The sequence below is a fragment of the Puma concolor genome, chromosome D1 (assembly GCF_028749965.1).
Source record: "Puma concolor isolate L17-30 chromosome D1, mPumCon1.1.hap2, whole genome shotgun sequence".
Classification (NCBI taxonomy): domain Eukaryota; kingdom Metazoa; phylum Chordata; class Mammalia; order Carnivora; family Felidae; genus Puma; species Puma concolor.
Window position 1 is genome coordinate 76,773,996 of NC_141676.1, and position 27,383 is coordinate 76,801,378.

At 41.1% G+C, this 27,383-nt stretch overlaps 1 protein-coding gene across 1 annotated transcript in view; it reads left to right on the forward strand.

Moving 5' to 3' along the window:
- The window catches only part of HEPHL1 (hephaestin like 1), an 83,949-nt gene that overhangs the window by 14,587 nt on the left and 41,979 nt on the right, over nt 1–27,383 (forward strand). Inside the window, exons 2-10 of the mRNA XM_025928538.2 lie at nt 250–494; nt 7,626–7,838; nt 8,518–8,697; nt 11,483–11,737; nt 15,552–15,720; nt 18,320–18,459; nt 18,613–18,744; nt 20,609–20,820; nt 27,188–27,338. Of these exons, the coding sequence (XP_025784323.1) occupies nt 250–494; nt 7,626–7,838; nt 8,518–8,697; nt 11,483–11,737; nt 15,552–15,720; nt 18,320–18,459; nt 18,613–18,744; nt 20,609–20,820; nt 27,188–27,338 (1,697 nt within the window). The remainder of the gene's footprint in view (nt 1–249; nt 495–7,625; nt 7,839–8,517; nt 8,698–11,482; nt 11,738–15,551; nt 15,721–18,319; nt 18,460–18,612; nt 18,745–20,608; nt 20,821–27,187; nt 27,339–27,383) is intronic.

Here is a 27,383-nt window from a genome sequence, read left to right on the forward strand (position 1 = left end):
TTTTAGAGCATTTTGGTTTAGTTTGGTTGTGAATATTATTTGTGTCTTTTGGCTTGTCACTTACTCTCTTAGCCTCAGTTTCCTCAAAAGTAACTGAAAGATAATCTCACCATCTCTACAGAGTTTAGAGGGTTGTGTCCAACACCATATAAGAAATCATACACTCAAGTACTTTATGAACTGTTAAAATAAGCTATTAGGATTTCTCTTTTAATGTTAATTATAAAATATTTTCTTTCTTATTTTTAGACTTGCAACCTTATTTCTCGAAAGAGGGCCCAACAGGATAGGTAGTCTTTACAAAAAGGCTGTCTATAGACATTACACAGATGAGACCTATTCCACGGAGATCCCGAAACCTCCCTGGCTTGGATTCCTGGGCCCTATCTTGAGGGCTGAAGTGGGTGATGTGATTGTCATTCATTTAAAGAACTTTGCTTCCCGACCATACTCTTTGCATCCGCACGGCGTTTTCTACAACAAAGATTCAGAAGGTAAATCCAATCATTGGTGTCTTGTCTGTATTCCATAAATAAAGGAACTGTCCATTTCAGTTAAAGGGATCTAAGAGACAATGATCACACGTGTTCATTTGTCTTTTCCCGTCTCCTCTCTCCCCATCTCCATCTGTTCCCCCTGATATAGAAGACTTCAACAACACTGTCAACCACCTTGACCTAATGGACATCTATAGAACATCTCATCCACTGACTAAAGAATACATCTTCACAAGAGCATATGGAACTCTCCTCAGGGTAGACGATAGACTTAAAAGAAATCTAAATAAGTTTTAAAGAAATGATAGAAGGCAAAGTATATTCTCCGATGGAATTAAATTTGATACAATCAATAAAAGAAATTTTGCAAATTCTTACAAATATTTGGAAATAAACAGTATACTTCTAAATAATCCATAGGTCAAAGAATAAATCACAAGATGGATTGTAAAATATTTTGAAATGAATAAAAATGGAGATAAACCCTACCAAAATTTATGGTATACAGCTAAAGAAGTATTGAAAAGGAAATTTAGAGATTTAATCACTTATGTCAAGAGAAAAGAAAGGTCTCAAACCAATAACATAAGCTTCCACCTTAAGAAGCTAGAAAAGGAAGAGGAAACAAAACCTAAAGCCAGCAGAAAGAAGGGAATAATAAGGATTGGAGCAGAAATTCATGGAAGAAAAAAAAAACAGAAAAATAATATAAAATACATTAAGCCAGAAGTTGGTTCCTTGAAAAAGATTAATAAAATTGAGAAAACTTTATCTAGCCTGATGAAGAGAGCACAAATTACCAAAATCAGGAATGAAAGATAGGACATCACTGTGACCTTACAAAAATTAAAAGGATTGTAAAGGAGGATTATAAACAATCTAATGGCAAAATATTAGACAACTTAGATAAAACTGACAACTTCCTAGAAAGACAAAATTTACCCAAACTGACTTAAGAATAAATTAAAAATTTGAACAGACCTACAAAATGTAAAGAAATGGAATTAGCAATTAAAAATCTTCCCTCAAAGAAAAACCCAGGCTCAGATGGTTTCATTTCTAAATTCCATCAAATACTGTAATAATAGTAATAATGAGAATCCTTTACAAAATCTTTCAGGAAACAGAAGAATACTTCCAAATTCATCCTATGAGGCAAACATTATCTTGATGCTAAAGCCAGATACATACATCACAAGAAAACTACAGACCAATATTCCTCATGAATGTAGACACAAAAATTCTTTAAAAAATTTTAGCAAACTGACATCAACAACATATAAAGAGAATTATACACCATGGCCAAATGGAATTTATCCTGTGATTGCAAGGTTGGTTTAATACTAAAAAATAAATGAGTGTAATACAACATATTAATAGAATAAAGGACAAAAACCATATGATCATCTCAAAAGGTGCAGAAAGGCATTTAACAAAATCTAGTACTTATCAATTAAAAACTTCCAACTAGAAACAGATAGGAACTTCCTCATCCTGTTAAAGGTTATCTAAGAAAAACCCACAGGTAAGATCATGGTTAATGGAAGGGATGCTGAATGCCTTCTTCATAAGATTGTGAACAAGGTGAGAATGTCTGCTCTCACCACCATTATTAAGTATTGTCCTGAAGATTCTAGCAAATGATAGACAGGTCTTCTAGCAACAAACTCAGTCTTTGTTTATCTAGAACATCTTTACTTTCCCTTCCTTTTTTTAAAGGGATAGTTTGCTGGATAGGGTATTCTCAGCTGGCATTTCCCACCCCCTCACCCCAACACTTTGAGTTTGTCTTCCCACTGTCTTCTCATCTCCCAATATTCAGATGGGAAGTCAACTGTTAATCATGTTGATGCTCCCCTGTATGTGATGAGTCATTTTTCTCTTGTTTTTAACGTTTCATCTTTGCCTTTTTTTCCCTAACAATTTGACAACAATGTGTCTGTGTATGGATTCTTTGTATTTATTCTACTTGTGGTTCATTATGCTTCTTTGATGTGTAGATGAATATTTTTCATCAAATTTGAAAAACTTAAGGCCATTATTTCTTAAGAACAGGTTTTTGTTTGTTTGTTTGTTTTTTGTTTTTTGTTGTTTTGTTTTATTTTTGTTCTGTTTTGTTTTTTTCCTGTCCTCTTTTCTGTCTTTTCTCCTTTGGTGGACTACTACTATGCATATGTTAATACACTTGGTGTTGATCCATAGGCCTCTGAGGTTCTGTTTATTTTCTTCAATCTTTCCCTCCTCCTCTTTTTCAGACAGGATAATTCTGTTGATCTGTCTTCCAGTTCATTGATTCTTTTGCCATCTTGAATCTGTTGTTGAGCCCCTCTAGTAAATGTTTTATATCATTTATTGTACTTTTCAATTTTCTATCTCCTTGAGGATGTTTTCCATTTGTTGAATCATTTTGTCCTACTTTTATTTAATTATTTAAACATAGTTTCTTTTAATTGCTTGAACATTTTTATAATAGCTTCCTTAAAGTCCTTATCTGCTAAATTTAACATCTAGAGTCACTTAGAGATAGTTTCTATTGGCTGCTTTTTTCCCCTGAGAATGGGTCACACTTTCTTGTTTCTTTTATTTTGTTGTTGCTATTGAAAACTGGAATTTTTTGAGAATATATTGAAGCAACTCTGGATTGGGATCCCTCCCTCATCCAAGGTTGTTTTTCCTGTTTGTTTGCTTTATTATTGAGTAACTTATCTGGACTAAATCTGTGATATCTGTCTTCCCTATAGCGTGAGGCCACCAAGGTTTCTGCTCTTTCTTTTTTCTTGTATTTATTTTTAAGGCTGGTTGCTAAGGGTCACCTCTACATCTGCTTAGCTTTGAAGTCAGAAAGTTATTGGACACAGGTTGTGGTTAAGCATCAGTAAATCTTTAGTTCTCTGCTGTTGAAATTGTGGGTGGATAGAAAACCCATTCAAAGTTGTGATGGTTTTTGTCTGCCTTGGATTTTAGTTTTTGCTGGGCTCTTTGCTTCTCCTCTTTACGAGCACATAGCATTAGAGTCAGCCAGGAGTATGTGTATAAACATGTGCAACAATTTTTCAGGTGAAAACATTGCTGGGTGCCTTGATTTGATTTCCAGAGCACTGAAATGGTCATTTTTCTCCATTTCTTTCAACTTTATGATTACTTTTGGGGGAGAGGATCTCACTCTCTTCTAATGAATTTTTCTCTTGGCTATAGTTGCACGCCTGCTAGTCTTTTTTTTTTTTTCTTTAAGTTTATTTATTATTTTTTTTGAGAGAGAGAGAAAGACGGAAGAGCAGAGAGAGAGAGAGGTAAAGAGAGGATCCCAAGCAGACTTTTTTGTTGTCATCATGGAACTTGATGTGGAGCTCCAACTCATGAACTGTGAAATCATAACCTGAGCCAAAATCAAAAGTCAGACATTTAACTGATTGAGCCACCCAGGCGCCCTGCAAGCCTGGTAGTCTTGAAGTCCCTGCTCAGTTCAACTTAGTGTTTACTGTGAACTAGACCCAGTGCTGGATACTGGGGCTGTAAAAATGAGTAAATACACACTTGTTGCTTCCAAGATATTCATCTGCGGAGAGGTAGAGAATGAACTCAGAAGAAGTAGGTAGGTGGGACTAACATTGATTAAGCAATTACTAATATGCCAATGCCTATGCTAGAGTTCTTACATGCATTATCTCACTTAATAATAGAATTAACTAGTGCTTTCTTGATCTCCATATGAATATAGTTAAGTATCAGGACTATTTGCAAACAAACTTTATTTTTATCTTTTTAATTCAGAGAAGAATAAAGAAGGGGAAAATATCTTACATTCTGATTTCCTACATATCCACTAAAATGAGTTCAAAATAAAAAATTAAACAAAAAGTAGTATGTGAACATGGTTAGAAAATTTTAAGAGTGCAGAGAAGTATGAAAAGTAAAAATTCCTCCTACTTGTCTCTTACCTGAAAAAGGATCGCTTTAAAAAATGTCTTATGGGGCACCTGGGTGGCTCAGTTGGTTAAATGTCTGACTTGGGCTCAGGTCATGATCTCACGGTTTGTGAGTTTGAGGCCAGCATTGGGCTCTGTGCTGACAGCTCAGAGCCTGGAGCCTGCTTTAGATTCCATGTCTCATTCTCTCTCTGCCCACCGCCCCCCCCCCCCCCCACCGCCCCAGCTTGTGCTCTGTCTCTCTCTGTCTCTCAAAAATAAATAAATGTAAAAAAATTTTTTTAATTAAAAAAATTAAAATGTCTTATAAATTTATCTTAGAAAATTTTCTATATATATATATATATATATATATTTGTGTGTGTGTGTGTGTGTGTGGTTATGTGTGTATGTGTGTGGTTTTGTGTTTATTTGTACAAAAGAGATTATACTATCAGACTGCTATGTATTTCCTGTTTTTCATTTTTCACTTCATCTTGGAGGGTTTCTCATATCATCACACATAGAAAGACCTCCTTTTAGCACTTGTGCAATATTCCGTTGTGTGAATGGACCAGTTTGGTATTGACGATTACTTAGGTTGCTTTCCGTTTGGGGTTGATACCTGCACATTCCCCAATGAATATTCCAGTTCCAGTGTACAATATATTCCAGTGAGTTTTATTTGTTTTTTAATGTTCATTTATTTTTAAGAGAGAGACAGAGCGTGAGCAAGGGAGGGGCAGACAGAGAGGGAGACACAGAATCCAAAGCAGGCTCCAGGCTCTGAGCTGTCAGCACAGAGCCCAACGTAGGGCTTGAGCTCACAAACCAAGAGATCATGACCTGAGCCGAAGTCAGATGCTTAACGAATTGAGCCACCCAGGCACCCCTATTCCAGTGTATTTTCAAAAACATTTTCAAGGATATTTCAGGGGTAAATTCCTAAAAGTAAATTGCTGGTTATACTCATATTCCTTCCCTCCTTCCTTCCTTCCCTCCTTCCCTCCTTCCTTCCTTCCTTCCTTCCTTCCTTCCTTCCTTCCTTTTTCTTCCTTCCTTCCTTCCTTCCTTCCTTCCTTCCTTCCTTCCTTCCTTCCTTCCTCTTTCTTTCTTTCTTTCTTTCTTTCTTTCTTTCTCTTGCTCTCTGTCTCTCTTTCTCTCCTTCTTTCTTTCTTTCTATGGGAACTGGCAAGTTGTCCTCCAAAAAAATTGCACATTTACACTTCCACCATTTGTTTATGAGCTGGCCTGTTAACTCCTACAACTTCACCAGTCCTCAATATTCTCAAATCTGATGGGTGAAAACTTGTATATAATAATTTCTAAAAACTCACACAGTCTCAAATGCATAAAACCAAATGAATGTTTTAAAAATACTCTTATATTGTTAATGTTACCACTGCTCAAAACCTTTGCTAAATCAAAATCCCTTCCTGGGGATAACCTTCAGAACAACTTAATAAGCTACCCCCTCCCAAATCACTTTTTACTTTATATTCATGGTTTATTTTGCATCCCAAATGATCTTCCTCGTCTTGAGTGCCGACACCAAGGATTTGCTTGGGGACTCTAGCCCCTCCTTTCAATAATAGCCATCAACACCTCCCAGTGATAATAAGCAAAAAGAAAGCACGTTAAATAAATTGTGAATATACGAATCTCTGGAAAAATTGCTACTGATATTGATTTGTATCATATAATCAAAGCAAAATGGGTGCTCTCAGTTGAAGTTTCTAGACAAGTCCACAACCCTCCCACCCTCCCCCAGCTACTGACCCTCAGTAAATTCAGAAGCTTCCAAGCCATGCATTTTGTTCACAGGGCTTTGGTGTATGGTGTATACTCATGACACTCATTCATTATTTCATTCAACAGACGTTTGATACTGAGCACCCACTATACCAAGCACTGAGCTGCATCTTGCATATAAAATTCTGAGCATGAATAAACTTGGTTTGCATGGAAATTGCAGTCTAACATGAGAGACAAGTATCTATCAAACATTACAGACACAATATTATCCATGTATAATTAAAAACATGGGCAAGTGCTATGACTAAATAATAGCTGATATTTACTGAACGCTTACTATATATGAGGGGCTGTGATAGATGTTTTGTAGATCATATGTCATGTAGGCCTCAACAACTCTATGCCATAAGGAGAATTATCATCCTCTTACAAATAAGAAGCTAAGATTCATAGAAGAGAAGGAAATTGCCTAAATCACAGCTAAGAAGTGAGAGAGATGAGATTTGTTTTCAGGCAGTCTAGCTTCAATGGCTGTGAACTTAATCACTGGCTATTCCGCCCTTCTCTTTATGTGAATGCATTTTAGAAAACTGACCTAGTCCAGCGAGTTCAGGATTGCAAGTTTGTTGAATGAATTGGTGAACAAATGAAAGAATGAAGAATGAACTTGGAGTGTGTCCACACCCATGTCCTTCTGGGCCCTTCACCTTCCAGCCTTCTTCTCAGTGCCGTCCAGTTCTTCCCCGTCCTTCCAGGCCCCTACCTGCTATCCAGGTGGTTATCAAACTAGTTTTAGCAGTGGACTTGCCTTCATTGAAAAATCTTGTGCCATCTCAGTTTATATAACAGAGGAAGGGAATGCCGTGCCCATTTGCCCCTACCCGCTCTGTGGTAGACCCCCACCCCCACCTAGCTGAGCCCAAAATTTCATTCAACACATCACTCTATTTTACTCTCCAGTTGTCCTATATGATAACGATTCCTATTCTGGTCTGCTAAACAGAACCGTAGGCTCTCTGGAGGAAAGATGAATGTCTTACTCTTCCTTCCTATCTTTTATGAGACCCCAAACAAGTGCTGAATCAGTAATAAGTGCCCAAGAATTTCATTATTTCTTCTGCCCTTTCTCCTTTCCTTCTTGCGGTGATGTTAAATGGAGTGGATTCAAATCTTCCTGATTGGTACAAGAGGACCATCAGAAGGGGTCCTTATGAACATTTATTGAGCGTCTGGTTTTGTTTTGTTGCTTTGTGTACATTGTGTCACCTAGTTTTCACATTCCTATGGGGTCGATATCCCCATTCTAGCTTTCCTGATAGGAAACCAAGGCACTGAGAATTTAAGTAACTTGCCTCAATCCCACAGGAAATACAGTTTAATTCATATGTGTTTGATTCCAAAGCTCCGGCCCCGTCCACTATAGCATGTGATCTCTGTATTTTAAGTACGTTTTATCTTTTCTTGGAAGGAGCTCTATACCCAGATGGAACATCTGGAAGGAATAAGGATGATGATATGGTTCCTCCTGGCAAAAACTACACCTATGTCTGGCCAGTGAGAGAAGAATATGCCCCTGCTCCAGCGGATGCCAACTGCCTGACCTGGGTGTACCATTCGCACATCGACGCTCCTAAGGACATCTGCTCTGGGTTAATTGGCCCACTGCTAGTGTGCAAGGAAGGTAAAGAGAGCCCCCTCCAACACACACACACACACACACACACACACACACACACACAGAAGCCTATTCCCAGAGGTGTTGAAAAGTGTATCTAAATTTCAGGTCTTGTTTTGCCCACCTGCCTTGCTGCGTATGGAATGTGCCTTTTCTTCCAAGCTTTCTGTAGGATTCAGGAAATTCTTCTAACATAGAAGGTCAATCCGATGCCACAGCAGGGGCAATAATGCAGACTTCAAGCATCATAGCATTCTGAAACTTGCATGCTTTTCTTTTTCAAACAACAGGGACATTCCCTATTGAGAGCCATTCAGGCCACCCTGACACCACACATAGGCAGGTGAAAAAATGTAGCCCAATGACCATGGGGGCTTTTGTTTTGTTATTTCAACTGCTTGATCATTTTGTGATTTTGTTCCCTATTGCTGTCAGTAAAGCTGACTCCCTTTAGGAGCAAGATTTTCAAGTCTCTGGTTGTGAAGACTTCTGTTTTATGACTTTTCTCTTCAGCTCTGTCATTTCTATTAAAATCCTTTGCCTGCTTTCATGTTGTGGTTACTCCTGTACATGTAAATCTTGATGAACCTTTACACTTACCTGGTACCATTGGCAAGAAACAAAACTCAACTTGATCTAATCCACTTTGAACTTTTTTCTCTACTCTTTTAAACGTCCCCGATAGGTATCCTGAATAAATATTCAGGAACAAGGACAGATGTGGACCGAGAGTTCATTATAATGTTTACTCTGGTGGATGAGAACCAAAGCTGGTACCTTGATGAAAATATCAGACATTTCTGCACTGACCCCGATTCAGTTGACAAAAAAGATGCTGTTTTCCGAAGAAGTAACAAAATGCATGGTGAGTATTTCCCGTGTTGTCACATATGTACCAAATGCCTTTTGTGTATCTGATACTATGAGGGATGCAAAAACACAGAAGTGTCTAACCTGGTTTTCTAGGATTTATAGCTCAGGGATAAGAGTGATTAGAAAGTGATATGAAACACAATACATGTCAGATCCTAAAACAATCTGAGAAGGGAGAAAGCGATAGTTATAAGCTAAATTGGGTATGACAAAGCTATGATATAGAAAATGGAAGGATTAATGTTCTAATTAGGAAAGAATCAGGAGGTGAGCCTAGAGAGGATGGATGGGTTTATACTGATGGGAGAAAGGAGAATGAATCATCATCATATAACAATCCTGTGGTTTGAAACCTTTTGCATTTATCCAGTAAACATTTTCTGAGTGGCTGCCAAGTTCAAGAACTATGCTATATGCTCTGTTTAAATACACACTGCTGAATCTGTTATGTTTCCCAGACATCCTTTCAGTCAACATCTATGGAGCATTCATGATGTGCCAGACCCTGTATTTGTTGAAAATAATGAATTTCTATAGTTACCCTGTCCATTGAGAAAGAACACGTACCCATTTCTGTTTTGCAGAGCAGTGGCTTAATACAGAATTTTAGGACTTGAGGATTATTAAGTAGTCTCATTCTACTGTTTTCCCAGAGAGTTCTAGTGAACAGAAAGAACATCTTCAATGTAAACAAACTCTCCATGTCATTCATTGATAAATTTCCTCCATATTTGCTTGTCTGTCTCCCAGAGTCATCCTAACCAAGGCAGCATCAATGTAGTCATAAAATCATAGGAGAGAGGGAAGGAGCTGAAGACCATCTGACCTCCCCCATTTTACAGATGAAGAAACTGAGGTCAAGGGACCATCAATGACTTGCCTGAGGTCAAAGTGGTGATTAGTGCCAGAGTTGCCTGACAGAACCTGAGAGAGAAGTCCCATAGCAAATAAATTTTAGTTTGGTTGTGTTTGATTCCAAAGTGTGCAGAAGTGTGAGTGTCCCTATTCTGACTGTTTCCACTGCATCAGACACCCTCTCTTTTCTTCCTAGTGGTATTTCAGCCACCTTGCGTGATGTGGATGTTGGGCAAATATTTTAGGAAGGAAGAAGTAATGGAGAGAAGGGAGGGAGGCAGCGAAAGAAACGAAGGATGGAATAAACAAAGACTTAAATTCAAATCATTGCTGTGTCCAGTCAACTTGTACCCCTATTCCTTACAAAATGGTAGCGATGATCTCAAATCTTGCTGAAAACTACTAACCGTGATGGTTTACGACTCAGCTGTCCACATAATTCTTACTCTTTCAGATGAAAATGTCCAACAAAAGAGAATGAACCACATAAGCAAATACAGACTATATTTAAAATAAAATCCGTCCTGTGTGCAGAAGTAGGTGTTTGTAAACAAACAATCCTTCTTGGAGCTGGTAAAGGAGACCCAATGATAGAAAACAGAAAATTTTTAAAAACAACAAAAAAATGCTTAACCAATATAAGATTTATTGAAACATTTATTTAAATTTACTAAAATTATTCAGAATCAATTGTGCTGCCTTAATCATCATTATCTTAGTAACAGCTGCTTCTTAACTCAGTTTGAATTTAGGAAGTGATGTTGTGAGGGACGCCTGGGTGGCTCAGTCGGTTGAGCGTCTGACTCTTGATTGTGACTCAGGTCATGATCTCACAGTTCATGGGGTTCTCTCTCTCTGCCCCTCCCCTGCTTGCTCTCTCTCTCTCTCCCTCACTCTCTTTCTCTCAGAATAAATGAATAAACCCTTAAAAAATAAAAAATTCCTAAAAGAAGAAGAAGAAGAAGAAGAAGAAGAAGAAGTGATGTTATGACCCTTTAAAACCCTGAATCAAGTTTTCTTCCGCTCTTGGTCAAGTCCTTGCTGCCATTCAGATGATTTGAAAGAGTGGATCTTGGACTTCCAGTGTCAGCTCAACCAGTAAGATTCTGCCCCAGCAAGACCTAGTAAAAACACTGGCTTTTCTCCCTCATTTTAAAGTAACAAAACTTTATATTTTTTTTCAACGTTTTTTTCTTTTTTTTTTTTTTATTTTTGGGACAGAGAGAGACAGAGCATGAACGGGGGAGGGGCAGAGAGAGAGGGAGACACAGAATCGGAAACAGGCTCCAGGCTCTGAGCCATCGGCCCAGAGCCCGACGCGGGGCTCGAACTCCCGGACCGCGAGATCGTGACCTGGCTGAAGTCGGACGCTTAACCGACTGCGCCACCCAGGCGCCCCGTTAAAGTAACAAGTCTTATAGGTCCCTTCTAGTCAGCTCCTTTTCTTTTCCTTCTTGTTGCAAGCTTTGGTTACTCAAGTTAAGTAGCTACTAGGTGCCAGCTTTTCTGCCAGGTCCTGACAGCTGTGAAATGAGTAAGGCAGAGTTTCAGGAAACAGAGCCCTGTAGGGAAGTCAGGTATGAAAAGGAAGGATCTCGGCAGGAGATGGCGGAGCCATCCTGAAAGTCTGAGCAGCGCTCCGTTTACTCCTGACCTGGGTGCTGTGTTCACATAGCAGCTCCAAGGCTGTTTCCACGTGTGCTCATCTCCACTTTTGCTGAGTGCTTTTCTCTTGAAAAACCTAATACCTTTCATTCCTTTCTGGGACTATGTGAAAGGAGCCGCGCTTTTCTGCACAAAAACCTTGCAACCGATGACCAGTGCTAACTCTTCAGCTGTGCCGGCGCATGTGTTACCATTGTTTCTGGCCCTGCTCGCCTCTACAGGGGAGTCTCTCCCACCAGTGTGCTTCTGTGTTTCAGCCCTCAATGGATACCTCTTTGGAAACTTCCCGGAGCCTGATATGTGTGTTGGTGAATCGGTGTCCTGGCACCTATTCGGGATGGGGAATGAGATCGACATCCATTCCATCTATTTTTATGGTAACACCTTCGTCAGCAGAGGGCATCGGACTGATGTCGTCAACCTGTTCCCAGCCACTTTCCTGACAACGGAAATGATAGTCGAGAATCCTGGGAAGTGGATGATAACCTGCCAAGTTAGTGATCACCTGCAAGGTAAAAAGGACAAGGACCAGCGTGTAGATGCTGAGAGTTGTACAACTGTACCACACAGTCAATGGTGTTCACTCAGTGCCTGCTGCTAGACAGATTCTTGTATTACATCTAATTCAATATTGAATACATAGGAATGCACGTGCTCATTTATTTGCCATCCTGTCACCAGGTATTTAGTGATCACCTCTCTGGGAGACAGGTGGGAGGTGAATGCAAGAAATGGTAAGACTTTCAAGGAGCCTACAGTCTAGTAGCTAGACTTAGACATTTACAAAATGAAAAAATTTTTGAGGGAGAAAAATAAAGGTTCTTTGTGCACAACAGTCAATTCTCTGGAACAATCAGAGAGACTTCCTGACGAGTTGGCTTCTAGTCTGAGTCTTGAAATATGGGCAGGAATTGAACAGATGAAGAAGGGGAGGAAGGCTTTCCAAGTAGAGGGAGCAACACGAACCAGGAAAATACATGTTCTATATGAGCAACTCTACATCAAATGATAACATTTTACCATCGGAAAGAAGTGTATAGATAATCTGGACCCATCCACCATCCAATTCTTGAATTTCTTTTGGGACTTCTCTTTTAAGTAATCGTAGCAGCCCATTTCATCTCTGGGCCACTCTGTTAGAATGTTCTTCCTTATACTGAGACAAGATCCAATGATACTTGCTAAATCCTAGCATAGGTACATGATAGAATATTTTTTTGACTTTAATACCTGGATAATGACTTAGTCTTGGTCCCTTGGGACCACATAGAATCGGTCTCTATTCACCTGGACCACAGGCTTATGCCAGAGGAGTGACAGGAGAGAAGCCCACGGAGGCAGAGCCCAGTGGGAGGAGCTTTGAATGGGAAACTGAAGGAAGCAGGGCTGTGTCTGGAAGGCCACAGTGAGTGCTTCCAGATCCTTTGGCACATCAGTGACATAATCAGTGCAGCAATTTAGGAAGATAAATATGGTACCTGTGCACAGAAAGGATTTGGTGGAGAGATTCTGGCCCCTGGATGTTAGTTAACAAGCATGGTAACAATAGAGTTACGACATAGAAAAGGTCTGGCCTAAGAGAGTGAAAACAGAATAGAAAAGAAAAGTGTCACTGGAAGAGACACAGAAGAAATAATGTGTAATTATTGACGAACTATACACAGTCACCAGCAGGTACGGTACAGGGATGAGACTCTCCAGGGCAGGCTTTGAGGACATATTCTTGTTCCCGTCCACCTTATCTTGCTGCTGTCAGCCTCAAGCAGCTAATCTTAGCATTAGTCAGCTGGATTATTCCAATTCAATTCAATTCAACAAATACAGAATTAATCAGTTAGTATGTGCCAGATACTGTTCTGGGAAGACACAGATTATGAAGACAAGATTGCTATTCTTATATCCTCTCAGTTTCATTGAGGCATAGTTGACACATAGGAATGGTATATTTTTTTTTTTTTTTTTTTTTAAATTTTTTTTTTTCAATGTTTATTTATTTTTGGGACAGAGAGAGACAGAGCATGAACGGGGGAGGGGCAGAGAGAGAGGGAGACACAGAATCCGAAACAGGCTCCAGGCTCTGAGCCATCAGCCCAGAGCCCGATGTGGGGCTCGAACTCACAGACCGCGAGATCGTGACCTGGCTGAAGTCGGACGCTTAACCGACTGCGCCACCCAGGCGCCCCATGGAATGGTATATATTTAAGATGTGCAGCTTGATGTTTTGATATATGCATACATTGTGAACTGATCACCATACTCAAGCTAGTTAATATATCCATGACCACGCATAGTTAGCTGTGTGTGTGTGTGTGTGTGTGTGTGTGTGTGTGTGTTAGGAATACTTAAGATCTCAAAGAGTACAAAGTTTCAGTTATGCAAGATGAATGAGTTCTGGAGACCTAATGTACAGCATGGTGACTATGGTCAATACTGTAATCGAAATTTCCTAAGAAGGTAGATATTAAGAGTTCTTACCACAAGATGCCTATTCTTAAATGTTATATCTGGGGAGAAACTAATTGTAAAATCAAGGTATTAGCAGCCATTTGAGACTAATAAGATTACTAAGCTTGGCCAGTGGTTGTGGACATAAACTGGTGTTTGTACATTACTGAAATATGATATTTTCTAAATTGTCCAAATCCCCCAAAAAAAAAAAAAAGTTATTATAAAAAATTAGAAAATACATTTAATTTTTTATTTTATTTTTTACTTATTTAAAAAAATTTTTTTAACGTTTATTTATTTTTGAGACAGAGAGAGACAGAGCATGAACGGGGGAGGGTCAGAGAGAGGGAGACACAGAATCTGAAACAGGCTCCGGGCATCGAGCTGTCAGCACAGAGCCCAACGCGGGGCTTGAACTCACAGACTTTGAGATCATGACCCGAGCTGAAGTTGGACGGTCAACCGACTGAGCCACCCAGGCGCCCCTACATTTAATTTTTTAAAAGTTTATTTACTTATTTTGATAGAGGGAGAAAGAGAGAAAGAGAAAGGGAGAGAGAGAACAGTGGGGGAGGGGCAGAGAGAGAGGAGAGAGAAAATCCTAAGCAGGAGGCTCTGTGCTGTCTGCACAGAGCCCGAGGCAAGGCTCCATCTCACAAACCAGGAGATCATGACCTGAGCTGAAATCAAGAGTCAAGCATTCAACCGACTGAGCCACCCAGGTGCTCCAGAAAATACATTTAATTTTTTTTTTTAATTTTTTTTTCAACGTTTTTTATTTATTTTTGGGACAGAGAGAGACAGAGCATGAACGGGGGAGGGGCAGAGAGAGAGGGAGACACAGAATCGGAAACAGGCTACAGTCTCTGAGCCATCAGCCCAGAGCCTGACGCGGGGCTCGAACTCACGGACTGCGAGATCGTGACCCGGCTGAAGTCGGACGCTTAACCGACTGCGCCACCCAGGCGCCCCACATTTAATTTTTAATAACAGTAATCCTGTCTTAGGATAACGGTATCACATTTTGAGGAATATTCTCCCTATTTTCTAGACTTTTATACATAAATGCATGTTATTTATAAAATGAAATTAATCTATTAACACTGTCCTTTATCTTACTTTTCCCACTTATTAATGTAACAGAAATATATTTCTATGTCAGTCAATAGAGACCTACTTCATCATTGTATATCCTCCCTGTGTCCTTTCAAGGGAAATTACAATTTACCTAACCAGTACCCCAATGCTTAACATTTGAATCCCCCCTTTTTCGTTTTTATAAACTATACTAAAAACCGGGAATTTATAGATATATTACACCTTTGTCTGACATATCTTTAGGAAAACGCTTACACTTAGAATTCTTGGGCAAAAGTGATTTCTCTCTTAAAGCTATGGACAGACATGCATTGCCAAATTCTCTTTTATTCTTCACCCTTAGTGTGTGAAGATTCCCCTCCCCCCATTCATCTGCCAACACTGAGAATTATTAATTTTTCTAATCTTTACCAATCTGATAAATGAACAAGAGTGACACTTGATTACTATTCAGGTTGAACTTTTTTTTCATGTGCTTATAGTTAGATAGTATTTACAGAGATTTTGTGAATAATATGTTGATGTCCCTGGCCCACTTTCCATTAGGATATTTACTTTTTTCTTTCTCATTTGTCAAATATATTTACATATTGATCTGTCATCCTATGCATTAAAATATCTCCCAGCCCACCATGTACCCTTTACTTTTAACTTTGTTAAGGTCCTATTTTCTGTACAACAGTTTTAAATGTTTATGAAGTCAAAGCTATCAGTCTTTTCCTGTCTGATTTCTTATGTGAGCATTTATACCCCGGCTTGTGGTTTTCCTCTGTTCTGCAGCTGGCATGCTGGGGCAGTACAATGTTGGTAACTGCAAAGGTGGTATTTCTCATCCCAGGATGACGGGTCAACAGAGGCGCTACTTTATAGCAGCTGAAAAAATTCTTTGGGATTATGCTCCTCAAGGCTATAACAAATTCAGTGGTCTTCCCCTAAATGCCTCCGGCAGGTAAGCTCTCTTTGCTGGCGTTTCTAAGACTCTCATAAGAGAGGCACCTGTTAGACTTTTCCCTGTGACCTCATTTATATACACAGCCCTTCTCCTATGAGCACATATGCATGGATGGCGTCATGACACCACGTAAGGAGTTCTGAGCCTCGTAATGTACATATTGCTGAGAATTGGCAGAGTATTTATTGTTTCATGATTTGCTGGCTAAATCAAAGCACTAGGTTCATTCATTCATTCATGAAGCATTTCTTGAGCACCTACTGTGTGCAAACTGCAATGCTAAGTGCCATAAGAAGTACTAAGCTGACAGAGAATAGAATAAGGCCTCTGCACATATGGAAGAGAGAGTTTTGAAGAGAGAAGAAGACAGGACCCTCTCTCACTGGAGGTGAACTGGCCAAGGAAAGTTATCCTTTTTGGTTCAAGGACAGCCTGATAGGTTATGACTTCTCTACCCAGAATGTGCTTGTCCTACCTATCCAGCAAAATGTTACTTTTTCTTCAAATTCTAATGTAAATACTTCCTAAGTGAAGTCTTCCCTGACTCCTGAGTCATTAGTAATCATTTTCGCTCCCAGAGCATGTAGTATTTTTCAAATTGAATCTAACAATTCATTAAGTGGATGTGGACTCCTGTGACTTGTTATTATAGAATTCTGTGTAATGGTGTCTGTGAAAGCATTTAAAATATATGGTATGATACAGGAATGATTTTTATTACCCTATGATCTCTTTTATGTTCGAGGGAATGTTTTTAAAATTTTCTTTCTGATTGATAAGACACCCTTTGTTTCTTTCATTGTAATTTTCACTCACTCATTCATTCATTCATTCATTCTTCCACCAAACCAACGCACCTGACCCCAGCCTAAAGAATTTGTGTGAATCATTTATGAACGTGTTCGATATCAAAACTCTCTTTTGACCAGTATTTCTCCATAAACAGAATGAGAATTAGCACTAAGAATTCTGTCTTAGAAGCCTTCCAGAATTCTGAAGCACCTTACAAAATATAAAATATTGAATTATATTTAACTGATATTTAATGTGATATATGAAAGCACAACATAAAAAGCTATGGGAGAGTTGCACGGAGGTGCCTAAGACAGTGTTCCCACCCTCAGGTCGGAAAGAAACTGCATGCACAGGAGAAGAGAAGTAACTTTGCAAGTTACAAATAAGATTAAGATGAGTTGTCCAGACAAGTGAGTTCTCTGGGCATTCAGAGAGCACTAAGATAGCCAGGGAACCCTTCACAGAGTCAATGGAACTTAAGCAGGGTCCTAAAGAATAACAGAATTCATGAAAGTGAATAGTAAAGAGAGAAATTTTATTTTATTTTTAATGTTTATTTTTGATAGAGAGAGAGAGAGAGAGAGAGCAAGGGAGGGGCAGAGAGAGAGAGGGAGACACAGAATCCAAAGCAGGCTCTGAGCTTTCAGCACAGAGGCTGACATGGGACCGAACCCACAAACTGTGAGATCATGACCTGAGCCAAAGTCAGAAGCTTAACTGGCTGAGCCACCCAGGCGCCCTGAAAGAGAGATATTTTAGATGCAGGGGTTAGTTAGATCAAAGTGACTGGAGTGAATATTTGCATAGAGCCATAGGAAGAGAACTGGGTAAACTGGATCTCAACTGCATAGGGCCTATCATCCTTTTGAACTTGATTTGATTGGCATTTGCATGTGAGTGAAGATGCTGGAGCAGGTAAATGACTGTGAATATTACCATCTTGGGGATTAATATTATAGTAGTGTGTATGTTGAAGGGAAACTCCGAGTGAGCCAATGGAAGAGGGAGGGTACCAAGAGCACAGTCGGAGCTCCGTGTAATGTTGCCAACATAAGGCGACGAGGGCAGGTACTGGGGTTGCAGCAGTGGGAAGAAAGGAAAGGAAAAGATGCCAAAAGGGCACAGAAAGGAAGGAAGCAGCAAAAGGCTACAAAATAAGGGTGAACAAGATAAGGGAATGAGGCAGAGAAAGAGGACAAAGTCAGCCTGTGTGACTCCAAGAGTGAAAGCACCATTGGCAGAAATAAGGTGTCTAGGACAGTGCTAGTCAGAATGTACGTTACTGTATTTCACATTTGGAATTTGGCTTTTCATGTATGTCGTTCGTACGATAACTCCACCAACGAAGCTATTTGATGAACTAGACACTTCATTCCTTGATCATGCCAGGTATGAAAGAGCTTACTATATGCAAGACTATTCATACTGACATCAGCAAGAGGTATAGAGGGATACTTACTCTGCAAAGAAACCAGTTAGCTCTTTGCTTTGTAGGACACCATTCTGGGACTCTGACGCCGGTAAGTAAGGAGTTCACCTGTGCTTTCTTCGGTTGCTGGACCTCCGGGGAAGAAAGTACAGTGGCTGAGAGAGGAATGAGCTTGACCACCATCCAGCCCCCCGGAGACTTTCAAAGCTGGCTAATTATTCCTGGGAACTTAGTTGAAGACGGTTCCGTCTTTCCTGGGGAGATATCTGGGTGGGTGGACGAGCTAAGGACAATCAAAGGGAGCTCCATAATGAAGGCATCTGGTGCATATGTAGAGATGTGCTCTCAGCCAGGTTCCTATTCTTTACACAGTGACTCCGAGCTCTACTTCACACAAGGGGACAACAGAATTGGAGGAAAATATTGGAAGGCTCAGTATATGGAGTATGTTGATGCAACTTTTACTCGAAGAAAGAGACTCTCTGAGGCAGAAGCCCATCTTGGAATTCTTGGTAGAATAAAACCATCTGTCATGTTTTGAATGGGGGGAGATGCTTTAGTGGGGCATATATGTCTACGTGGAATGACTCTTCCTCTCCTGCCTATATTCACTTCTCTCTGCCTCTTTTCATCCTCTTCTCCCTCCTCCTCTTGATATTTTTCAGGCCCCGTCATCAGGGCTGAGGTGGGTGATACCCTGTTAGTGACCTTTGCCAACAAAGCCGACAAAGTCTACAGTATTTTGCCTCATGGCGTCATCTATGACAAGGCCTCTGATGCAGCCCCGAACGTAGATGGTGAGTCTCAGCCTGGCCTCTGGGAGGAAAGAAGATGAGTAAACAGAGGACTTAGAAGTGGGTAGATTTGGTTCAAGTCCTGGTCCCTTTCCTTACCGGCCCTGTGAGCTTGTGCCATCATTTAAACTTTCTGAACTTTGTTCTTCTCCCCTACTGAGGCAGGTAGTGACACTCACCTCACAGGGCTTCAGGACGAGCTGGAGAGAATTCAGGGCAGGGTCTGCCCCGCAGTAGGCACTTAGGAGATGTTGATGCCTTTCCTTCTCCTTCAGCAATGTAATAAATCTCAACGTGGGCTACGTTCACAGTCACTCCCACTACCCTGAGATGGAGAGATTTTTAGCCACGGGTTGTGGGGGATTCTGTGGGTGAAGGCTGAGGAGAAAATATGATTTCCAATGTTTGGTTGTCTTCAAAATCTTACACATGGTCTTTGTTCTGTGTCTGTTGACAAATATTTATTAAAACCAGTCTTTTATGCCTACCATCATATATGGCCTCTCCTCATTACAGAGGAAGTAATAGAGATTCTACATATAAGAAAGGCAGTTTCTGCCCAGTGGCTGCAGGAACTATCTTCCACTCATGATATTGCTCTTGGGAAACTCCTGATATCTTTGGAAGCCTTCCCCATTCTGGCAACAGACATCATGAGTTCTGGGATACTTCTTTGTGCCCAATGATGGGGCTAGGCCCAGTCCAGAGCAGGTGTGAGGTGATGGGGAGGGAACAGAGAAGGAAGGAACGGAGGGAGAATTCCCCCTCCTCAGACCCATCATCACTCTCCCCACCTGGAGCATCATCTCTTGTACCTGCACTTCCTTGGTCAAATGGTCACAAACACTGTGTGTGTGTGTGTGTGTGTGTGTGTGTGTGTGTGCGTGCGCGCGCGCGCGCGCCCAGAAAGAACACCGGTGATAGCCCAAATGTCTATATTTTCTATTGTTTAACTTAGCAAACTTATTGGGCACCTTTTTGCAAAACTCTGAACAATATGCAGAGAGTTTCTGACCTCAGTCTAGCTGGAGAGACTCAACGTGTTCATTTAGCAATATAATATGCAGGGTGAGTGCAAAGTCTTGGGAACCAGACAGTGCTGAGTTTGAATCCCAGATCTGTCACTCATCAGCCTTGTCACCTTGAGTATTCACCTACCTCCTCTATCTTATGATTATGTGGGGTTATTTTCTAGTTCAACCTTCTAGATTTCAAATTCTATTTTTTTAAAGATTTTTTTTTTGCATTTCCTTTTTTTAGTGTTTATTTATTTTTGAGAGAGAGAGGCGGGGGGGGGGCAGAGAGAGAGAGGGAGACAGAATCCCAAGCAGGCTCCCTGCTGTCAACACAGAGCCCTAGGTGCAGCTCCAGCTCACAAAGCTGTGAGATAATGACCTGAGCCGAAATCAAGAGTCAGACGCTTAACCTACTGAGCCACCCAGGCACCTCAAGATTTCCAACTCTTTAAAGTGAGGTCTCTTGCTTAACTTTCTGGGATATCCTCGTAGTGCCAACTTTAATATATTCCACATACAAAGGCGCTCAATGATATTTTATAGATTTACATTTAATTGTGAAATAGGCAACTGTCACTCTTTTAATATTTGCTAAACCTAGTATTTGAGTAAGAAATAACATCTATGAAGGTACTAAATGTAATCTCTGAAGAAGATCACCCTTTGATCCAAACTTCTCTCTCATAAAACATCAGACTGTGGCAGTGGTCTCCCTGGTAGCATACACACGTGGGAACAACTGTCCTTCTACAAAATACATCATCAGAGAGAGACCCAGGGCTGGAAGACCCAGTCCAACAAGTTTAATGTCGTTGGCTCTGGCTTTGAGTAACTTTCATTTACCTCCTCAGGATTTCTGAAACCAGGGGCACATGTTAAGCCGGGTGAAACCTTCACATACAAATGGACGGTGCCTGAAAGTGTAAGCCCGACAGCCAGTGATCCCCCCTGTCTGACCTACCTTTACTTCTCAGCGGTTAAGCCAATCCAGGACACCAGCTCTGGCCTTGTGGGGCCCTTGCTAGTCTGTAAAAAGGGCGTTCTCAATGCTGATGGGACACAGGTAGGCCATCAAAGATCACCAAGTTCTTCTCAGGGTTGTATGTGGGAGACACCAGGAATATGGCTAGGGATTAAATAGTAATAAAAGGTCAGGTACGAAAAGCAATGCTTCCTCCACCCTCTTAATATTGATTTCTACATAATGAGTAATTTATTTTATTTTTTTGTAAATTTAAGATCTGAATTTAAATTTAATGTAATCTTAATGTAAAGTTAAGATCTAAAACTTACAGATGCCCACCCAGAAATCCAGGATTTCTGCTCGTTGCGGATGGGATTCAGTGGGTCCCTTTCCCTGTGCATTGTTTTGATTCTAGAATCTTCGGAGGTCCACATGGAATGTGAATTGAGGCCCTTTCTTCTTGGACGACGCTTCTCAGACTTGGCCACGTGGGGAACCTTTTAAACATCTTTTATTCAGGCACTCCAGACCAATTAAATCAGAATCTGCAGGGGCTCTCCAATGTGCAACCAAGGCTGAGAACCACTGTAACTCACCGCTGTAAGCCGAAAGTTAATCGTTAGGGTCGAAGGCACAAGAAAGCATGTAGATAAATTCTTACAAGTCCCACCTTTGAGGCTCCCCTGGTTGCACTGACTAGTGTGGCACGGCACAGCACTTCAAGCTATGTCCACATGATATTAAACACACTGATGAGAAGAGGCAAATCTAATCATGTAACCATTGTGGTTTACTTCACCAATCAGAAATAGCAAGACTATTTATTTAAATGGTATATTATATGATGTTTGGCATTGTAAGCACCCACTTCTGGACTCAACGGGATTTCTAGGTAGAGGACACAAAGTGTCTCGGTCCGCCTCAGACTTGTACTTCCCTGCACAAAGTTCCAACCCTAGAAATGTCTATTAGAGGCTGTGTCCCTGGCCCTCGGAATTGGCCCTCAGTAACGCACGTGCAATAAGACTGAATACAGTTGCACTGTACAACAAGAATCATATAGGGCAAAGCAGAATGACTATCCCTATTTTTTAACTAAGATGTTTATTTATTTATTTGGAGAGACAGAGAGAGAGCATGCATGCGTGCACAAGTGGGGGAGGGGCAGAGAGAGAGGGAGAGAGCGAATCTCAAGCAGGCTCCGCGTTCAGCACGGAGCCCAAAACGGGGCTTGCTCTCACAACCGTGAGATCATGACCCGAGCCGAAATCAAGAGTTGGCAGTTTAACCGACTAAGCCACCCATTGCCCTAAGGATCCCTCTTTTTTTTTTTTTTTTTTTAATTTTTTTTTCAACGTTTATTTATTTCTGGGACAGAGAGAGACAGAGCATGAACAGGGGAGGGGCAGAGAGAGAGGGAGACACAGAATCGGAAACAGGCTCCAGGCTCTGAGCCATCAGCCCAGAGCCCGACGCGGGGCTCGAACTCACGGACCGCGAGATCGTGACCTGGCTGAAGTCGGACGCTTAACCGACTGCGCCACCCAGGCGCCCCAGGATCCCTCTTTTAAAGCTGAAGAAACTGAGGTTCAGAGACAGTGAGTGACATCCCAAGAGACACCCCTAGTAAGTAGTGAAACTCGGCAGTAGAACGCGGGACTTTGAGCTTCCAACTTTGTTTTTGTTTTTGTTTTTGTTTTCCAAGACACCACCCTGCTTCCTCTAGCTCAATACTGAGCCCAGGAAATTGAGTGCCAAAAAACTTGTGTAAGGAGGCCCTGATTTTCCCCCAACTGCATCTATTTAATGGTGGCTTGAACGCTTGCTAGAAGCACCTTATGGTACGTGGGGGGTTGTTGCCTGAGCCAAACACTATTCGCGGCCAATCCATTTCCACCAAGTTCATGAAAAAATTAACCGTAACCCGAAATACACCTTACTTGGGATTTGGCCGAGCGAGGAGTCCATTTGGCCAGACAGAAAGTTATTTTCAACGCAAAAAATACTTAGGAAATGCATACTGAACCAGGCCCTCTATAGGTAAAAGCTTACGTCTCTCCTAGGTAGGTAGGTAGAGAACATAAAAGGTGTTTTCAACTCTTTCCAGTAAATTCTCCCAGAGGTGAATGGTTGTCACAGAATCTAACCAGGTGCTATAGGGCCCTTTCTAACATGGATGACCTTCTGCAACAGCCACTTAAACTCCCTGTTTGTCTATCCAGCCGTTTATACCGCCCTTATATTTTTTTATTTTGAGTAATTCAGTTTCAGATTTATGTAAAAGTTGCAAAGAAAAAAAACCCACAAAGAATTCCCATATATCCTTCGCTCAGATTGCCCAAATGTAAACATTTTATCTCATTTGCTTTCTTAGGCTTCTCTTTATTTTTCTGGGTTTTGTTCCCCTAAACTATTTGAGGTAGGTTATAGACATGACGTCTCTTCAATGTGTTTCCTAAAAGCAAGGTCACTTTCGGACATAAACACAATGTAATTATCCAAGTCAGGAAATTAACCTTGATACTGTACTATTATCAAAGCTGAGTACCCTTTAAAATTTTTCTGTCTTTATCCTTTATAATAAAAGGAAAACATGTTTTTCCTCGACCAGGCTCTGGTCTACATCATGCATCATCTCTTCAAGCCCCTCTTTCTCCTGTGATCGGTTTCATCACAGGGAAGCAAGTGTGACTTTTTTTTCTTTAAAAAAATTTTTTTTAATGTTTATTTTTGAGAGAGAGAGAGAGAGAGAGAGTGTGAGTTGGGGAGGTGCAGAGAGAGAGGGAGACACAGAACTCAAAGCAGGCCCCAGGCTCCGAACTGTCAGCACAGAGCCTGACACGGGGCTCGAACTCACAGACTCACGGACCGTGCGATCATGACCGGAGCCAAAGTCGGTCGCCCAACCGACTGAGCCACCCAGGCGCCCCACAAGTGGGACTTTTCTAAAATGCAAACAAGGTCACGTAATATCCATGTTAAACACCCTCCAGTGACTTCCTATCACACTTGGCATAAAAATCTACATTTCTTAGCCTAGACCTATGTCCCCCGGCCTCCAACTCCTTTGATGTATCTCACACACACCCTCATGCCTACTTATACTCCATCCACATAAGCCTTCCTGTTCCTTGAACAGGCCAAGCTTATCCTTGGCTTAGGGCCTCCTTACTAGGCTCCCTCTGCCTGACATGCCTTCTTCTGACCTTTGCGTGGCTGGCTCTTCCTGTCACCTCCTTAGAAAAGTCTTCCCTGATCACCAAGCTAAAGTCATATGCTATTACATGACCCGATTTTAATATCACTTACCACCAGAGGACATTTTCTTTGTTTACTTTTGATGTGTTATAGAACGTTTCTCCTCACAAGAGTGTGAGTACCATGGAGCAGGACACTGGTCTGTCTTATCTTCCTTTCCCAGAACAATGCCTGGTGCATTGTTGACACTCGACCAATATTATGGTTGATGAATGAAATACAGGGTAAGCATTCTTATCTTCAAAGTCATTATTAAGAAGTTTAGTTAACAAAAGGGCCACATTACACACACACTCAAACACTCCATGTGTGGCCTGCAAATAGACACTAAAAATTCCAGGACAGGCTTATTTGCCAAACTCCCCACATCCACGTTTTAAACACTCAGAGTTGTGTGAAGGACCATGGTTCAGACATCCCAGCTTCCCTACTGCTGTGGGAACCTAAAACATAGTGATGTTAAGTGCTTTTCACAGAATAGCTTTGTGCTGCAGACGCTAGCCATCACTCAGGTACATTCCATGCATGAGTGCAGGTTGGATTAATCCAAGTTCTCCAACGAAACAGAACCATAAGGATGTGTATGCAGACAGAAGCAGACTTATTATAAGGAGTTTGCTCACATGATTATGGGGGTTGACAATTTCCAGGACCTGCAGGGAGAGTCGGCAAGCAAGAGACCCAGGAGACACAAAAGTCCAGAGGGCTCAAAGCCTTTGGAAGAGCCTCTGTTTGAGTTTGAGTCTGAAGGCAGAAAAAAGTCAATGTTCCACTTCAAAGACAGGAAGAATTCTCTTTTACTTTTTGTTCTATTGAGTCTTTCAACTGATTGGATGTGGCGCACCCACACTGGAGAGGGCGATGTGCTTTGCTCGTCTACCATTTAAATGTTTGCTCATCTACCATTTAAATGTTAATCTCATCCAAATACACCTTCATAGAAACACCCAGAATAATGCTTGACCTAATATTTGGGCAACTATGGCCCAGTCAGGTTGACACATAAAATGAACCTTCACGTGGGTTATCACCATGTGGTATCACCTACTTTCTAACCTTTTCCTGGGTTAATTTCCCACCCTCATAGACCTAGTTACCTTCCAACTGACTCTCAGGTGATGAGGTTCTTCAACTCAATGCCTTTCAGTCATTCCTTCTTGTCTTATGGACAGTTGCAATTGCAGCTAATAGTCACGATTAACATTGAACACTTAGTATCTGCCAGATGTTGTCTTGAGTGCTTTACCTATATTATCTATTTTAACCTTCACACACACACACACACACACACACACACACACACACAAAACCCCAGGAAGTGGAGACTACTCTTATTCTCATTTTTCAAATGAAGGAATTAGAGCTTAGAGAGAATAAATCACTTGCCCCAGTTTTCACAATGGATGTGCAGAATAACATTAGCACCCATAGCCCATAATCTTTTAAAATATCTTTGACCTCTTATTTCTCTCTAATTCTTCATATTTTCCTTTAAACATTGCAAGCCTACATCATTTCTTTTCATATCCCATGATCTTAAACTACTGCCTGCTGAAACACCATGTGATAAAAGCAGTAGGTGCATATAAGATATGGTGTGAGAATAAAGCAAAGGGCACCCACATCTCTGATGATGCATTAGGAAAACATCACAGAGGTGATGCTTTGGGGTGGCATACCTTCAAGTTGAAGGGATGCATGCACGAAGGCCTACGGAACACAGCAAGTTCAGATCGCTGCAAGGGGCTTGGCCTCACTTTGGTCAAAGTGCCAAGAGGGAAGGGCTAAGAGCAGGTAAGCAACAACGAGATCACTGTGAGTTTAGACTGTATTGTCCAGTTTCAGAAGGAGAGAGATGTGATCTGTGGCAGTTCTGGGGATTCCTCCAGAGCAGGCAGCGGGTTAAAGGGTGAGTTGGAGGGGAGTACATTAGACATAGGAAGATGGTTGAGGGACATAAAATACAGTCACCTCTCTGGTTCAGCTTTAAAGAAAAGCATATTTCGGCAATGTAGGATGTTGTGTGTTGCGTGACATGCTCGGACAGATAGATTAGGAATATACACAGTGGGAAGTAATCCATGGTGCCCTCCATTTCAACTTACATTAACGTAATTTAGCAAAGTCTGATGGGTTATGTGAATTCATTATTTCACTCAAAAACATGTAGAGTGCCTGCTTTTCCAGACATTATTTTTATTTTATTTTATTTTATTTTATTTTATTTTATTTTATTTTATTTTATAAGTTGATTTATTTTGAGAGACAGATGATGCGGTTGGGGGGGGGGGGCGGGCAGAGAGAAAGGGAAACAGAGAATCCCAAGCAGGCTGCATGCTGTCAGCACAGAGCCCAACACAGGGCTTGAACTCATGAACCACGAGATCATGCCCCAAGCCAAGACCAAGAGTGGAATGCTTAACCAGCTGAGCCATCCAGGCCTCTCTCTAGGCATTTTTTTTTAAAGCCGGGGACACAGAGAGGAACCCAAAACTTCCCTACTCTCACAAAGCTACAATGCAATGGGACAACACTAAAAAAATGTAAGTTCACAAATGAAATATAATTGCAGGTGGAGTTAAGTACTATAAAGAAGAGTGAGTTGGGGGTAAGTGAGGTGAGTTTGCAGGCGGGGTGGATGCTAGGTGACTGTTTTAGACAGGGTGGTCAGGAAAGGGTACTTGAGGTGACATTCGTGCAGAGAACTGAATGGAGTAAGGGAGTGAGCCAGGAAAGACCCGGGAGAACCTTCTAGGCAATGGGAACAGCACATGAAAAGTCCCTGAGGCAGGAGTGAAGTTGGTGTGTTCACAGAAGAGCAAAAGGCCGGGGTGGCTGGAGTAAATGAGGGGTGAGTACAAGGAGATGAAGTCAGAGAGAGAGACAGCCCAGGGCATGGAGGCCCTGGGAAGGAGAATAAGATAGTGATGACCAGACTGAAAATAGGAGTCCCACAGTGTAGGGAAGCTTCTGAGCAAGGACCTATTTCCTCTGAGCAGATCTCATGGGGAGGGATAAGGATATAAACAGAAAGCTGAAACGTTAGGGTGTAAAATGAATTGATCAGAATCATGCTCAGAATCCTGATTTACAAAATGACCCAACTCACGTTGGTCCTAATTTATTTGTGTTCACGTTGAAAGTGAAGTAGAGATTAGAATTCCTCCAAGCTGTACTTTTTATACAGTTATGTTCTTCTTCTCTTTAGAGAGGAATCGACAAGGAATTTTATCTACTATTTACAGTCTTTGATGAGAATCTGAGCAGGTATCTTGATGAAAACATTCAGAGGTTTACATGGCGTCCCTTCAGTGTTGACAAAGAAGACAAAGATTTTGTGAAGTCCAACCGAATGCATGGTATGAAAAGTGTCTTTCTCTTCTGTAAGGATTTGAAGTGAAAAT